This window comes from Pelophylax lessonae (assembly GCF_965119305.1).
Source record: "Pelophylax lessonae genome assembly, chromosome: 6".
NCBI lineage: Eukaryota > Metazoa > Chordata > Amphibia > Anura > Ranidae > Pelophylax > Pelophylax lessonae.
The window spans coordinates 242,724,776-242,742,687 of record NC_138773.1 but is presented as its reverse complement, the minus strand read 5'-3'; the positions used below and the strand labels follow the sequence as shown (position 1 = coordinate 242,742,687).

Here is a 17,912-nt window from a genome sequence, read left to right as displayed (position 1 = left end):
TATTTCTGTTAGACGTTTCTGCAAATACTCTGTTGCTTTAGTCTGCGTATTAAATGGGGCATTGTGTATGTTTTAGCCAAACTTGGTTACATACATTATTGAAACTTCTTTTTTTTTTTTTTTTTTTCTAACCTCGTTTGTTGTCGGTAGGTCTGAAAATTTGCAGCAAGGTATTTTCAGTGTCCTGGGGAGCTGTTGATTTATTAGATGGCTTTGTTTCCTCCTTTCCAGCCACATGGGTTATATAATTACAGGAACCAGGGCAGTGTCGTGGGTCACAGAATCAAAGCTCAAAATGACCAGCTCTGCCTCTGCAACTACCAGGTTGGAATCGGTGGCACTTAAAAAACAGCACACGTCCACTCTGCCTATAAATCACCATTGACATTAACTTTCCTTCCTGTGTTTGGATGTAGGGGCCTGTGGTATATATTAGTTTGGTTAGGGTTTGTCATTACTGGCGAGTAAATGTTGGCAAAACAAATGTGTGCTCACATCGATCTGAGTGATGGTTTCCTGACTTTTGATCAGGGGTTTCTAGCCTTATAAACAGTGTATCTTATAACACGCTGTCGTTTATAAATTTCTCTACTTTGTGGGAGAATTGTATATTTTTAGGCACAATGCCGTCAGTTCTACTGGTAAGCTATTGTAATGGACCAGCAGTAATGCTGCCTTTGTTGCAGCACAAGAAGACATCTAATTTTTATCCCTACTGGCTGAATGACTAAACTAAGTTTTGTGTTAAGCATGGAAACAGAGTGTTGTACCATTTTTGCCAGATATGAGTCCATTATTAATTTATTACAAGCCCTGACTATTTACACTGCGCTTTACGTACTGTACAGTCCCTGCCCTTAAGGAGCTTCCAATCCAAGGTGCCTATCTCTCATGCATGCACACTCTCGCTAAGGCCAATATGAACAAGAGGCAATTATCCTACCAGCAAGTCTTTGGAATGTGGGAGGAAACCTTCACAAGCACAGGAATAACATGCAAACTCCATGCAGATAGTGACCTGATGGGATTCAGACTGGGGACTTCAGTGCTAGGCAACAGCGCTAGCCACTGACTCACTAAAGGTTATTTCCACCAGAGTTTAAACCATTTTTTGATAACTTAATGTTTATAATACTTTTGCAATTGCAACAAAAAAAGAGAGCTGGTAAAATATTAAAACCCGATAAGCTAGTGATGCATGTTGTATGACAAGCCTAATAGAATATAGCATGCAGATACCACCACACACTATATTTAACTCCAGTGTAAGGTGAATGAATAATGGTCTTCAGCTCAGATCCCTCTGATTAAGCCTGATGTGGGTAAAATATGTCAGAGGGGCGTGACAGATGGGCTGGGATCTGAACTGAACTCTCATTCACCTTACTCTGCAGTTGAATACAGTGTGCGCCGGTATCTGCATTCTATATTACATGAAACATCCCTTGGGGGCTTTCTCTCCTTTCTCTCAGAAAATACCAGTTGTCCCAAGGGCTGATCTACCATCCTGCTTTAGTCGCTGGTTTTAATGGCTTATCTATTGAAAGCCAGGTACTGAGGGAAAGAGGCCTGTCTGGATCAGTGATCCCTACTATGGTGAAGGCGAGGAAGTCGTCTTCCAGCAAGATATGCCATCGTACGAGGAAAGCGTACCTTTCTTGGTGTCGATTGGCGCTGATCCTCGATCCTTTTCTGTGGCTCGGATCTTAATCTTTCTTCAACGGGGCATTGATCAGAAGTTGGCAATGAGTACCATCAAGGGCCAGGTGTCTGTCCTGGCAATCTTCTTTCAGCAACCCCTAGCCATGCACTCTTTAGTTCTTACCTTCATTTAGGGGGTTTGACATGTGACTCCACCTGTGCGGTCTCTTTTGCCGCCATGGGATTTAAATTTCGTACTTTCAGTTTTCCAGAAACCTCCATTAGAGAATATTTGGGAGATTCCCGTGCCTACATTTTCCAGAAGGTGACATTGTTGGTGGCGATTACCTCAGCTCGCAGGGTATCGGATTAGGCGGCATTATCCTGTCGCAGTCCCTATTTAGTGGTCCATAGGGATAAACTGGTTCTTTGTCCCTGTCCATCATTCCGGCCCATAGCTGTCTCTGACTTCCGTTTGAATGAGGACATTGTGTTACCTTCCTTGTGTCCTAAGCCAGCACATCCCAGGAATTTGCAATGCATACCTTCGGTGTGGTTTGTGCGATTTGGGTGTATCTGGCAGCTACTTTCGCAGGTCAGACTCGCTTTTTGTGGTTATGGACGGACCAAGAAAAGGGCTGGCCACTTCTTTGGCTACCATCTCCAGATGGATTAGACAGACTGTGACTCAGGCCTTTTCCATTAAAGGTCTGGTTCCACCTTTCCCTGTCACGGCGCATTTTAATCGGGCCCTGAGCGCTTATTGGGCCTTCTGTCATCAGCAGTCAATATCCCAAGTTTGCAAGGCGACCACTTGGTTGTCAGTGCATACCTTCACAAAATTCTATAAAGTAGATACTTTGGCATCTGTGGATTCTTCTTTTGGCCAGAAAGTTTTTCAGGCTACTGTTTAGGAGGGGCTGTTCCCTCTTGAGGGTTGTTTTTTCTTTAAACTTTTATTTTTTCAGACCGGTCTCCTGTGACCTGGTTAAGGCTCTTGTGTTTAGCCTTGGGTCATTTTCCCCACCCCTCGTTGTCCTTTTGGCACTGCTTTTGGATGTCCCAATAGGTATGATTTAACTATTGAGTTATACTGTCCCCCTACAGGAGTAGGACACTAGGCAGAAAAAAAAGTCTGGCTACGCCTATGGGCAGTCCCAGGGGATATACTCCCTCTCTCTGCTAAAGTTTTTTTTTTTCTGCCTAGTCAGGATTAGGGACCTAGTTCCTTGCTGGGATCTCTGGTCCTGGCAAAAATGTTTTCTTTTATATCGATTTTTTTCTGCTGATCTACAATCAACTGCCGGACTGGGCGACGGGCTGGATAATCTAGATCCAGTGGTCACCCCAGTCTGGCCAGCGAGTGTGTGTTCAGACCTCAGATCTGTGCTCGGTCAGCTGCGAGATAGCCCCACTGGACGGGGCTGGCCTGCGAGTTTAAATGCCTTGCAAGGTCGCACAAGACCCGGTCTCGGCCCAAGTCGCAGTGTTCCTCCTGGCCGACAGCCCCCCCCCCCATTTTGATGACGAGGGGTTCTATCTGGAGTGGTGCCCGCTAAATCCTGGTATCGTGAGTTGCTATCCCCCTCTCCCCCTGAAGGGTTTCAGGGTGGACGCGGGCCCCTCCGAGGACGGTCGGGCCCCCAGATTCCCCTCCTTTCCCGTAGGCACCCTCCCTCACCTGTCCCCCCCCCCCCCCCCATCCTACCCACTCCACTAATGCTGGGGCTGTGTGGGTGATCTGGTACACCTCCTGGGTTTGGGGCAGGGCGCTATACTGGCGATGCGGGGGGGGGGCACCGCCGGCGACCGGACAATCGCCTGTGCAGGGGGGGGGAGTTGTATCTGGTGGCTCCTACCAGGGCCCCTCGTCCTGCCTGTGCCTGTCCTGAGGCCTAGGGGATCCCTCCCGGGTCCCTAGGAGCCACGTGGTGCTACGTGCGGCTGCCATTTTCTTGTAGCCTTTGTGCTGCAATGCACAGCGGCCATGTTTGTGTAGTGTGGTGGCCATTTTGCGGTGGTTTACCATAGAAAACAGTGGTGACCATGACAGCGGAGCCCTATGGGTGGCGATTTTAGCGGTGGGAGCCTCATCACCTGGTGCTGACTCCTGGATCTTTTCCTTTCCAGATCGCCGTACGTGCAGTGCATATTCTCCTGGTAGCTGTGGTGCCTGTTTCTGTGGTGGTGTGAGTCTGGTGGGGTTCTCTACCACTCTGCGGAGGATTGATTGGGTCTCTGTGACCTGCAACAGGTGTGCTGCCAGAGCGATGGGGGTGTCCCTTAGTGTTTTACACTTTTTGTGGGGTCCCCCTGGTGACTCATGGAGTCTTTTAGCGCGCATCTCTCCACCTCATCCCCTCTCTGGGCCCTCCGGGTCCCAATTATCCATCGACGCACTGATCACAGTCCTGGAGTCCTGTGTGTCCCGGGTGGAGTTGGCATTTGGGCAATGGGCTGGCAAAAAAAGTGCCCACCTGCCTTATCTGTCTCCTCAGTTCCTGAATCTGATTAGGCCACTACGGACGTTGGTCACCCTGCATGGGTCTGTGACCACATGACCTGAATCCTGGTGTCGCAGGCTGTGACTGAATGGGCTAAGCTGTTGCGTCATGACTTTGTGGGGGTGCAGTTTATCTGTGATGCCTCTTTGGAATGCGGCTCCCCTAGCGGCTCAGCTCTGTTGCACAAATGCTGGGCTGCAGACCAGACTTCTAAAAAAAAAAAAACCTTGACTGATCTTTTTTACGGCGATCGCCTGTTTGGTGCTACCCTGGATGACATCATTAAAGGTCTCACAGGGGGAAAGAGTATCATTCTTCCACAGGCTACAAAGGGCAAAGGACCCTGGGCCCTCCTCGGCTCATAAGTTTTTTTTTTTTTTTTTTTTTCTCCCTGGGTCGGCTGACAAGGGATCTAAACAATTTGGGGGCCTCCTCTGGAGGATCCATGCGAACTTGGTCTGGCAAGTCAAGAGTGGGCTTCTCCAGGCCTGAGGACAAGGCCCCTTCAGCTTGAAGGTGCGCCCCACCCGTATCTTTGGGTAGGGAGGCGTCTTCGCTGGTTCCCGGACCTGTGGACTTCCCTGGTACAAGACAAGTGGCTCCACAAAGTCATACAGTCCGGCTACAAGATCGAGTTTCGTTCTTTCCTTCCAACATGCGACTGTCCCCTTATAGGCTCTCTTTTACTTCAAGGGGTGATTGTCCCGATTGACTTTGGAATGTTTTCAGGGGTTTTACTCAAACCTGTTTGCAGTCCCCAGAAAGGAAGTCAAGGTGTGTCCAATCCTGGACCAGAGTGTGCTGAACTGCTTCTGCAGGTGCAGAAGTTCATAATGGAGTCTATTCGCATGGTGGCAGCTTCCCTGCATCAGGGGGAAGTTTGGCTGGATTCTGAATCTTCAGAAGTCTGCCTTGGTTCCTTCCACAAAACTTGGCTATCCAGGTCTGACTCTGGACTTAGCCAGAGTACTCCTTCCTCTGGACAAAGTCCTGAAACTGCAGGCTGCAATGCGCCTCATTCCTCCTGACTTGCATGCGGTTGCTGGGCCTGATGGTGTCTACCTTCAAGACGGTTCCATATGAGGTCCCGGCAAGGGAGATTCTGTTCAAATGGTGGCTTTGTTCTCCGGCAGGGCAAATCCTTCCTCCCCTTGTATTGGACGGTGGTCACCACAGATGCCAGCCTGTCGGGGGGGGGAAGCGCTCTCAACAGAAATTCTGCTCAGGGTGTCTGAACCCTGGAAGAGTCCAAACAAACTATCAAACTCCTGGAGCTCCAAGTGATCAGACTGTGCCTGGAACATTGGATTGATCATCTCCAAGAATGTCCATTGCGCATTTAATCAGACAATGCTACAGCTGTGGCGTATGTCAATCACCAAGGGTGCACAACAAGTGTTCTGGCCGCTCTGTAAGTAGCCGGCATTCTCAGGTGGGCAGAACGTTTGTTCCAGCTCTTTCCGCCATACACATTCCCGGAGTGGAAAACTGGCAGGCGGATTACCTCAGTCAGCAGGCGTTGGACCAGGGTGAAAGGTCTCCTTATTCAGAGGTGTTTCTTCAGTTGTCTCCAGTGGGGTACAACTGGAAAGGGTGGATCTATTGGCGTGTCGGCTCAACTGAAAGGTGCAGAGGTTCATGGCATGGTCACGGGATCCTCTGGCAGACGCCCCAGAAAGTATCTAAATAAATTGTGGACGGAAAAGAAAAACATAAACCAAAGATACCAAAAATACCTGACCTATCAACTGTAAAAAGGATGCAAAAATCCCATTATTCTGGCAGTTGGGGTGGAGGACACCCCCTGTCAGGATACAAATGTGTCGGCGGGAGAGATCCCTGTATCAACATCACTTGTGTTGATGCAGGGATCTGTCAGCCTTTTTTTTTTTTTTTTTTTCAACCTGCTGGTTGAATAAAAAAAAAACCTGTGTGTGTGTACCCAGCTTAACATGCATTACACTACTTACAACTTGCACTATTTTTCATAATAGTTGCTCTTTAAAGCTGCAGTATCTTGCACCATTTTCAAGAGGCATATTCGCTGGAAGCATATAAACTCTATAGGTGAGTGGGGAATCCTTTGAAGATAATACAAGTGACTGGATTTGTTGACCATGTTTAAAACATTGTTACTTCACAATAAATGCAGGGAGATCCAGTATGCACACTTGAGCACTGTCCGTGATGTTTTTTTTTTTCTTTTTTTTTATTTGCATGAACATCCAAATTTTTAAGACAAGATTCAGGGTGTACCACCCCCCCCCCCTTCTTCAAAGTCCAAGCAGTACTAATACACAACTTTAACAAAAGGGGGTACGCCACAAAAGCTTGTCCTGAAAATTTGCATGTCAGTGAAGAATTAAAAAAAATCTCAGACAGTACTCAATTGTTTTACATGTGCACCAGTACAGATACAATGCACACATTGATATTAAAAAAAACATATTCAAGGGAAAAAACATTTTATGTGTTCAGTCAAGCAATGAAAAACAGAAAAAGATTATGAGCAGATTGTGTAATGGTATCACCCTGGTCTATGGTTCATGTCTATCCTACTTATGTAATGTCTGTGCAGGCAGATAACCAGAGCTGTGGCCTCTGGGTGAGTTATGCTGCATCTCACAGCAGACCACTGACCTGTGTGTTTCCATTCCTCGAGAACTGCAATCCCTGTTATCAGACAATTCTGGGATTATACTTCCTATCGTGTTAAACACCTGTTCCTCAGCTGCTGCTAATAATACAAGATCTATGCATAGCAGCACTCCGCATCTTCAGGGTCCATACACACTGGGTATTAAAAAAAAAAAAAAAAAATGCTGCTTATACAGGCTTTTGTTTTTGTTTTTTGTTTTTTTAATCAATTTGTATAAGTAGCTGTATGTTAGCCTATTTGTCCATGCACATTAGGGAGTTTACAGGCATTTTTGAAAGGAGCTTTTGGGCAGAAAAAAAAGCTTGAGGAGCTTAAACGCAGTGTTTATGAGGGTTCGTCACTTTCAAGTATACATTGATTATAGAAAAAAATGAGCAGAAGGGAATGTTTTGAAAAAAAATATTATAGAAGCAAATGCCGAGATAAACGTTCAAAATCTTGTGCAATATGAGTGTCTGTGGCACTAACCTGGAACAAGCACGTATGTGGTTCCGACTTTCTCATTGATGTGTGGCTTTTTTTTGTAGATCAGTTGTAGGTTTTCTTTAAAGTGCGTTTTTAAAAGGGATTTCTGCTGCTCTTGTGCACAATGCTGGATTGAGATTAGACTTGGGTAAGAGGGGGGCAGGGGGGATCCTCTGGTACAGAAGGTTTTTTTACCTTAATGCATAAAACTCATTAAGGTAAAAAAAAAACGTAATTCCTTAGAACCACTTTAAAGCTCATAGAAGCTGCATTCTTATGAATAGGCCTGGACAATGTGCATTATTCTGAGGAGTTCTGCCTTCTATAATCTAGCAATCTGCTTTCACTTTAGCAGACTTTGTTCTTTGGGAGGTTTTAAGACCCAACCACACTTGTGCATGCAATTTATTTTATTTATGTATTTATTTTGGCGGGGGGAGGGTACATTATCATGTTTAACAGAGGCATGGACTCCAGAGAGAGAGATATAATTTTGCCCCTGTACAAATCATTAGTAAGACCTCATCTGGAATATGCAGTTTTGGGCACCAGTTCTTAGAAAGGATATCGGGGAACTGGAGAAAGTGCAGATAAGGGCAACCAAACTGATAAGGGGCATGGGAGACCTCCGCTATGAGAAAAGATTAGAGGAACTGAATTTATTCTCTCTTGAGAAGAGGAGATTAAGGGGGGATATGATCAACATGTATAAATACATAAGGGGACCATATAGTGAACTTGGTGTTGAGTTGTTCACTTTAAGGTCAACACAGAGGACAAGGGGGCACTGTTTACGTGTAGAGGAAAACCGATTTAGTCTCCAAATACGGAAAGGTTTCTTCACCGTAAGAGCTGTGAAAATGTGGAATAGAATTCCTCCAGAGGTGGTTCTGGCTAGCTCACTAGATTGCTTTAAAAAAGGTCTGGATTCTTTCCTATGTGTACATATTATAAATGGATATTAAAATTTTTTTTAGGTAAAGTTGATCCAGGGAATAACCGATTGCCTCTTGGGAGATCAGGAAGGAATTTTTTTCCCCTGCTTTAGCAAATTGGATCATGCTTTGCTGGCGTTTATTTTCGCCTTCCTCTGGATCAAAAACGGGTATAGGATTGTGTATATGGGATTGTATGGTTGGGTTTTCAATACTGTTTTGTTTTTTTTGGTTGAACCCGATGGACTTGTGTCTTTTTTCAACCTGACTAACTATGTAACTATGACCCTTTCTTAATGCTGTCCAAGGGCAAACACATCTGCCTTTTTTCCCATGTTTGTTTTGTCCATGTATATGCATTTTGTTTAGAAATGTGTTTGGTGCCATTGAAAATATCATCAAAACGCATATTCCTGAAGTGCCATTGGTCGTTATGACTGACTTGTCTATCTTACACCATTTCTTTCAAACCTTTACTACCATTTTGAAACTATAGTGCTAGTCCTCAGTCAGCCACAACTTTCCTCCTTCACTCAAAGTTTAGACTTGTGTTCTTGATACTTGGTTGCAAATAAATTTCTCATAAATATTTGGTGAGCACAGGTGGGTTTATTGTCACTCTTATAACTCGTTTCCCCACTTAGTCTACATTATGATTATTGTGAAGCCATGATTTTGAAGGAAGCCCAAATAAGGTCCCAAGCATTATATTGATAACCTTAATATTGATCCTTTCTTCCATTTTCCTTATATAGCAGTTGCATGGTGTTATTAAATATGCCTGTGCAGTCCTATAGGGACCCAAAGTTTGACTACCCTTTTCTTTCCAGTGCACCCAATATTCCCATAGACCTTGTTAGACACACCCTCCCTATTCAGCACTACATGTTTGTATAAGGGCACTTGTGATGAGGGTTTTGGCCATTATTCATCTATCTTGGTATAGTCCATTGGAATTGGAGTAAAGGAAGCTTATAAAGGGTATTTAGGGCAACTTGCAAGTGACAGCCAGTTACAGTACAGAAAATGCTGTGGGACTTCAGCTGAGATTTAAGGCAGTTGCATGGAAGCAATAATTCTGCTCAAAGTCTCTCTTTACTAAAGCCCTAAGCAATATACAAAACCTTAAACTGAAATTGGAGTTTGTCTAGAACTGGCCTTTAACTCACAAACAACCTTATAATTGCAAGTGATGTTTCAAACATCCTCTTTGCTTGCAAATATTAGGGCTTGTTTACTGCTTGTTTAGGTACTGATTGGCTATTTTGTCTTACTCTGTGGACATTTTTTTCTTTTGTTGTCCATCTCTTGTGTAAAGATTTTCTCATTTTTCTTCACGAAGTGCTATGTTTTTATATGAACATATTTTTTCTGTTTCAGAGATGTGCTCCAGCTTCGATTCGCCTTATGGACAATGCTCAGTTTCAGTTCGGTAAGTGTCACGGTTTTGCTTAGTGTGCCTAACTATTTGTGCTGATGAAACAGTGTGATAAGCACATGTATCCAATCCCTAATGTGTCTGCAAAATGCTGCAACAGGATTATAACATCAGACTCACCAGCTTGTTTTCAATCAATACCAATCAATATGTAATTATTTTAACCCTCACAATGTCTTGTTAATATGCCGTCCAGTTATCAGAAAGTGTACAGTTAGGGATTGGAACCTTAATTAGTGAACAGTCACTCTCCGGTATTTGACTGAGGGAGCAAATGGACTTCAGGAGAATAAATTTTGCAACGTTTCAGACAGAACTAAATTGTCAGCACAAAGGAGAGTGAGCTTACCAGTTGTACATTATAGGCTTTTTTTTATTAGACAGCTAGTGGATATACTGTTTATACCCTTAGCTTAACACCACAAAAAAATAGTTGCACGATACAGTAATAGCCCAGGTTCACCTGTTCATACTGTACTGTTTTGTTTCCAAGTTATATAGTATAGTGTATGTGTGTATGTGTGTTTGTGTGTGTGTGTATATATATATATATATATATATATATATATATATACATTATATTACCAAAAGTTTTGGGACACCTGCCTTTACACGCACATGAACTTTAATGGCTTCACAGTCTTAGCACGTAGGGTTCAATATTGAGTTGGCCCACCCTTTGCAGCTAGAACAGCTTCAACTCTTCTGGGAAGGCGACTGTCCCACAAGGTTTAGGAGTGTCTATGGGAATGGTTGACCATTCTTCAAGAAGTGCTTTTGTGAGGTCAGGCACTGATGTTTAATGAGAAGGTCTGGCTCACAGTCTCCACTCTAATTCATCCCAAAGGTGTCCTATCAGGTTGAGGTCAGTCAAGTTCCTCCACCCCAAACTTGCTCATCAATGTCTTTATGATGAGAGGAGAAAGCAAGCCCTCTGAGAAAAAACTATCCAGGGGTCTAGTGGGATAATTGCCAGTATATAATCAGCTAATGGAAAGATGGTGAAAAGGTGATACAACTCATGAAGATGGAACATGGGAATCAAACATGTCCATAAACAGTTAAAAGATATTCTAGTCCATAATATGGAACGTGGAGTCCCAAAAAAGTCAATATGCTATTTGAGGTAAATGCATGAAAAACTGCAATAAGGGCTGGCTCTGAGACACAGGGAAGTCAATTCTGTGGATGAGAATAGATGGAATTACACACAGAGCGCTTCTAAGTGCAGTATTAGTTTATTACAAATGGAAGCACAGAATATAGTAACTCACATAAAGTTAGGTATCACAGGCTTGTAATTGCTGTAATTGAAACTGATTACTGCTGTAATTGAAACTTCCTCTGGTGCGGTCTCCATTGCCGCCGTGGGAATCTCAATTGGGTGTTGTCAGTTCTGCAGGAGCCTGCAGGAGCCTCAATTGCAGAGTCAGTTCTGCAATATCCTTGTGGTTCCCCTGCTTACGTTGTCTCAGAAGGTGGCCTTTTGGTGGCTATTACTTCTGCGTGCAGGGTTCAGGGTTGGCGGCACTGTCTTGTCTTGTTCACCTTTCCTGGTGGTTCACAGGGATAAGGTGGTTCTTCATCCGTGTCAGTCCTTCCTTCCAAAGGTCGTCTGACTTTAAATTAAAACATTGTGTTGCCTTCCCTGTGTCCCAGGCCTCAGCATCCTAAGGAAATAGCCATGCACTCCCTAGATGTGGTTCGGGCAATTGGGGTGTACCTGGCAGCTATAAAGTCTTTTAGGAAGTCAGACTCACTATTTGTCCTTACGGATGGACCTCGAAAAGGATTGGCTGCTTTTGCTGCAACCATTTCCAGATGTATCAGACAGACAGTGATTCAGGCTTATTCCATTAAGGGTCAGGTTCCTCCTTTTCCTGGTAGGGCACATTTGCTCGGGCGCTCAGTGCTTCCTGGGCCTTCCGTCATCAGGCGTCAGTGATGCAGGTTTGCAAGGTGGTTACCTGGTCGTCTGTGCACACGTTCACAAAGTTTTATAAGGTTGATGTGTTGGCATCTGCGGATGCTTCCTTCGGCCACAAGGTTTTGCAGGCTGCTGTTTAGAGGACTTGGTTCTCTTTGAGGGTGTTTTACTTTTTTCAGGTTGAGCTCCATGTTACCCGGTTGGCAAAGAGCCTTGGGAAGTATTTTTTCTTGCTGTTTCCACCCCTTATGTTTTGACACTGCTTTTGAACGTCCCGTGTAGTCAAGAAGATGAGTAGGTGTGTCCGTCAATGAAAGAATAGGAAAATGGGATTGTTGAATTACCGTAAAATCCATTTCTCCGATGTTCATTGACGACACAGCACCCACCCCTCTATGGAGTTTTTTTTTTCTTCTGACATTGCTTGTAAAATGGAGTACCTATAGCAGAGAGTGAGTGAGTTAACCCCCTGGAACTGCTGCATAAGCGTAGTAAAACTTTCCTGCCAAGTGTCCTACTCCTCTAAGGGGAAATATAACCCACGTAATCAAGGAAATGAGAAGCTGTGTCCGTCAATAAACATCAGAGAAATGGATTTTAGAGTAAGTCAAAATTCCCCTTTTTTTAAATTGCCATCCTGTGTCCTTTGATTTACTCCAAGAAAAGAAAGTAGGACACATACCTCACAACTTTTGAACTTGAGGATGAGGGATACCTAGGGATGGAGAAGACCTGTGACACAGAGAGTGCGTGCAGTGAAAATGGGTGTGGATAAATTGCACTAAATATTGGACGTGGCTTAAGAGCCTGGTTAAACAGTCTAAGCCTGCATACGGTATATACATCACTGATGGCGAACCTTGACACCCCCAGATGTTTTGGAACTATATTTCCTATGATGCTCATGCACTCTGCAATGTAGGTGAGCATCATGGGAAATGTAGTTCCAAAACATCTGGGGTGCCAAGGTTCACCATCACTGGTTTACACAGTCTGCAGTCCTTGGACCCAAAAATACTCCAGAATTACTATGCTATAAGCGAGACACTCTTGCATAAACCTAAAAGGATCAATGAAAAGAAAAAACATGCATGTGTTTACACACAGATAGAGTTACCGAATACAGCACATATCCTGCCACATATATACACACACATACAGTAGAGTCCAGTGCATGCCCTGCCACATATATACACATACAGTAGAGTCCAGTGCATGCCCTGCATGTATGCACAGATACCAATATGCATGTACACTTTGTTGCCAATAATAAAATAACATTTTAGTGTGATGTGTAAAGTTATGCTTCGTTCCACCTTTGCTGTCCCTGCTTTCTGTTCCTCTCTCTTCATTTCCTCCTCCCCCCCACCAGCCTTGCTGGGGTCCTCCGAGCAGGTTCAATTTCTGAATGCAGAGGGCCTGTGTGCAAGATCATAAATGCCAATGACATGGAACCATTCAGAAGTCCTGGAACTGATTTCAATCAGGAAAAGTGTGACACTTTCACATTGACAGTATCCGAGCCTTCTGTTTGGTTGCACTGCGTTTAATTGGCTACACTGAAAAGAAGGATCGACCGCTGTTTAATGTTGCCTCTCATATCTCCAGGCATGTACCTGCTGTGCAGGAGAATAGTGAGCAATGCTGGGCAGTAGGCTAATGCAGGACAATGCTCAGCTTTGCGGGATTGCTGGATTTCTGTCAAAATCCCAGATAGTCCTGCAGAATACGGGACTGTTGGGTGATATGCACTAATCCTTTCTCTGCTATTGCAGGTATTGTGTAAGATTGTGAAAAATGCAGGTTTCTTAGAACGCTCAGAAATTTTAGAAATAGTTATTGCCTTCTATCGCATCGCACATAGTCACACAGATATCAGAAGTGCTCTAACAGTTTGTGAACTCATTAATGCTTATTACATACTTAAAGAAGATCTCTGCTAAGCACCAACATGACATAAACGGTAAAAGTAAACTAAACGAAAAAAAATAATTAAAGCAAAAAAAAAAAAAATCTTGCTATTGGAAGTCCTCATAACACTTCCAAGAACACATGGACAAATGAGACCTGTTATCTTAATTAGATTTCTGATTATAAGGTAAGAATGTGCATTAAATGCAGGCACCCCTAAAAGTTTACAAAAACTCACTGGAACGCTCCAAGAAAGTGTTAAAAGTCTGCAGATTATAGTCCTTGCGTTTTGGGGTCCCACTGCGCTCTTGTATACTTTAGAAGGTATTGGAAGGTTTAGTTCTGCTTTTAGTCTTGTATATCCCCTGCCTTACAGCTAAAACTCCCACAAGTATAACGAGATGCATTCTGTGTGACCTGAAAACTGATGCCAAATTTAACAAAACCCTGGCTCCCAGCTCTATGATGTGCTTTTCAGAGCTTCTGTAGGCAGTAAAGCACAGAATATAAATCTTGCAATTTTGAAATGGTTTTATTTTGGTTATTTTACTCAGTTTGTTTTAATTGCGTATAGTTTACAAGCTGCAGTAAGTGTGTCAAATCAGAAGTAAATTGATTTACAATATGAACAGCGAGACTGAAGGTACTTAATACTACTCCTTTCAGGTCATTTGGTGATATGCACAGAGAACCATAGACACCTTCAATAGCATTACCAATAAAGATTTGCATGTTTCACGGGTGTTCATATGAACTGATGTGCGTGGTTATACTAGCTCAGTGATGGCGAACCTTGGCACCCCAGATGTTTTGGAACTACATTTCCCATGATGCTCATGCACTCCGCAGTGTAGTTGGGAATCATGGGAAATATAGATCCAAAACATCTGGGGTGCCAAGGTTCGCCATCAGTAACTAGCTAATCTGCCAGTGAATCTTTGATTTACTTGCTGATTTGCTTAAAGTATAACGAAGGGCAATGTTCTAATTCCTCTCCATTCTATCTTAAACTAAATTAAAACACCTGTCAGAGTTTATTGCTGTCTGTGCCCTATTAGGTGGATTTTCTTTCTCTGTTTCTCCTGTTTACCATTATCACTGAAAGTGAAAGCAAAAAGCAGAAGAATCCTAATGCCTCATACACACGTATCAATAGTTGGCCGTGAATTTTCGGCCAACGTCCGATCGGCCGATTTTCGGCTTGTTAGTATGATGCTTTCGACAACCGACTCCGACTTTTCAGCCGAACAAAATCTGGTGTGCAGGCTATAAAATTTTTGTTGGCGGTCAACAGAACGGCCGATTTTCCGTCAGTCAGTACAGATTTCGGCAGACAAAAATCTGATGAGCAAGACTGGGCATGCTCAGAGAAGAAAAAACACACGGAAAGTAAACCAGCACATGACATCACTTCTGAAGTTGGTTTTTGTTGGCCGAGAAAATTCGTGTGCAGTCTAGAGCACATTCCAACCAACCCAACAACACTGGACAAAAGACGGCCGATAATCGTTGCGTGTGTACGAGGCTTTAGTCTCGGGTTTGTCATCAGAACAGGAAAAGAGAGGAAATCTTCCAATATGCACACTAGTTTTGATAAAACCCAGGGATTTCCTCTGACTTCCTGCTTTTGGCCTTGGGGCAGGAAGTAAAGAGAAATCTCCCCAATGGGAGACAGATGGCAAAAACTGACAAAGGGTGTAACTTTCTTACTCAATCAAAAATGGAAAAAAACGACTCCCTAGTTCTACTAAGTTGTTCTGCTTTAAACTGATAAAGGGTGAAATCTGATTGGCTACTGTGGGTTAGTGGACTCTGTATATCATTCTTGTTGCTTTCATTGCTTTATTTAATAAAAATATATATTTAATCTGTATCCCGCTATGAGGCATGTAAGCTTCAGCTGGCATGGCTGCCTTTAACAAAAAGCATGTTTTTCTTGTTTTTTTTTTTTTTTTTTGTCTTTTTTTTGTTTCTGTTTCTGTATTTTTTTTTTTTATTATTATTTTTGCTGTTACCTGACTGGCCAGCTAGCCACTATAGCAAGCACACCGATTTACAAAAGTGAATTCATTTGTTTTCCTTCATAAACGCTACAAGAAAAAGATACTTTGCTACAGGATGGACTAGCTGACCACTCAATACAGCCGCTTGCCCATCAAACTTTTATTTATTTGTGCTTGCATTTTGTTTGTTTTTTTCAGGGCATGCTCTTAAACCTCAGGTGGCCTCAATTTTTACTTCATTTTTGGATGGCTTAAAAAAATTCTACATCACAAAGGTATGACATTTGGATTCTACATCAAAATTGCTCACAGTATTAAGTGTTACTATATAAATGTGCAATTTGTGGCAGTGATTTAGATATGGGATCTCCCTGCCAAAGCTCTGTGGAGATAAGGAGTCATTGGTGAGTCTACCTGGTGGCATCTGCTATAAGGTTAAAGTATATCTAGAGTCGTGGAAGAGTAAGTTAACACCCCTTTCAGTTTTTTTGTTTGTTTTTTTTTTTACATCTTTTTCCTATTTGGTGGAGAGGGGATTCATTTCCTGTACTATAGGTACAAAAGGAAGGGAGATGAAAACACCTGTGATGGAAATCTTAGACAGTTGTCACTGAAAGAGCTACCCCTATTATAAGCTTTTCCCTCTATTCCCTTTTCTGTAGCGATTTATAACTCTGAATTTTCACTAGTTTTCAGTCCTGAAAAAAAAGGTTAAAGCTCCTTTTGTGACAAATTGTGATACACTATTTGAAAAAAAAAAAAAGGTTTTTGTCACCTGACCCAACACACCTATAGACGATTTTTCAGATCTTTTCAGAAGGCACTTAATTGTTACATATCCAACCTCTTCGAAAAGATGGAAACGCCAACTCCCTGTGTTCCCGGCAAGTGAGCAATTGGCGTTTCCATCTTTTCGAAGAGGCTGGATATACACAAGCAGGATTGCCATTTCTTGGGTTTCAGCTGTCCCTACCCAGCCTATATAAAGGCTGATCAGCACACAACATTGAAATCTTTCGTTTGAGACTGTGTCTAACTTCAGAACCTTCCCTGTTACTTCCAAACGGCATTCCTTGATGTTCGGTTGAAGCATTCTGATCACTTGTTTTTAATAATATGCGGGTAGGCTAATTGTTTGAAACCACCACAGCGAAATATACCACTATCCAAGGTCACCCCTGAGGAAGGAGTAATCATTGACACTCCGAAACGCGTCGGGTCTTTACCCTGGGGCTATGTGGTCACTATTCGTCTGTTGATGTATTATGCAAAGCTTGCCATTTTTTAACTTTTTGTAATAATTTTTCAATAAATGTTATTTCTAAAACCAAATTTGTGTATATGTAACAATTGAGTGCCTTTAAAATCCCACCAATAGGGGAATTTTCCTTCTTGTTAACAGGATAGAGGTTAGGCCTTCAGCAGGCCACCAGTGTTGCTCCATACGAAATTTGTCAAACCATGTCTTGATTGAGATGGCCTTGTACACAGAGGCACAGTCATGCTGGAGCAGAAGAAGCCCAAACTGTTGCCTTAAAGTTGGAAGGGAACAATTGTCTAAAATGCCTGTGTGCACTATAGAATTATAAAAAAAAAACCCTTAACTGGAAACGTAAGAACGTTGTAGGAGTGTTTACATACTTTTTGCCATCTAGTGTATGACAAAGCACCTTAGTATGTAGATGATAACTAAATGCCTGTATGCTCCCTGTAAGAAAATGTCTTAAGGGAACAGTGCAGTTATTATTTGCTATCTTAGATCAAGGATGTTTTATTAAAACTGCATTTATTCTCAAGCAAACCTGCCCAGAGGTGACTTCACAATTGGACTAGTCATGAAGTTTGAGTGACTTAATAAGACAAACATTGAGTCTTGTGAAGGCAGGAGACCACTTTTTTTTTGTAGAGGTGCATGGAAGTTACAAAGACAATATGTTTAGACTGAATATAAAATGTACATTATTTTAAAATTATTATTATTATACATAATATATATATACATATACACAGTATCTCACAAAAGTGAGTACACCCCTCACATTTTTGTAAATATTTTATGCTATCTTTTTCATGTGACAACACTGAAGAAATGACACTTTGCTACAATGTAAAGAAGTGAGTGTACAGCTTGTATAACAGTGTAAATTTGCTGTCCCCTCAAAATAACTCAACACACAGCCATTAATGTCTAAACCGCTGGCAACAAAAGTGAATACACCCCTAAGTGAAAATGTCCAAATTGAGCCCAATTAGCCGTTTTCCCTCCCCGGTGTAGTGTTAAAAGGTCTTAGGTGTGAATGGGGAGCAAGTGTGTTAAATTTGGTGTCATTACTCTCCCTCTCTCATACTGGTCACTGGAAGTTCAACATGGCACCTCAGGTCAAAGAACTCTGAGGATCTGAAAAAAAAGAATTGTTGATCTGCATAAA

General features: G+C 42.7%; 1 protein-coding gene across 1 annotated transcript in view; it reads left to right on the top strand.

Moving 5' to 3' along the window:
- AGPS (alkylglycerone phosphate synthase) overlaps window positions 1-17,912 on the top strand; it is a 386,322-nt gene that overhangs the window by 219,091 nt on the left and 149,319 nt on the right. The window contains exons 12-13 of the mRNA XM_082260060.1: window positions 9,585-9,636; window positions 15,682-15,758. Coding sequence (XP_082116186.1) covers window positions 9,585-9,636; window positions 15,682-15,758 — 129 coding nt within the window. The remainder of the gene's footprint in view (window positions 1-9,584; window positions 9,637-15,681; window positions 15,759-17,912) is intronic.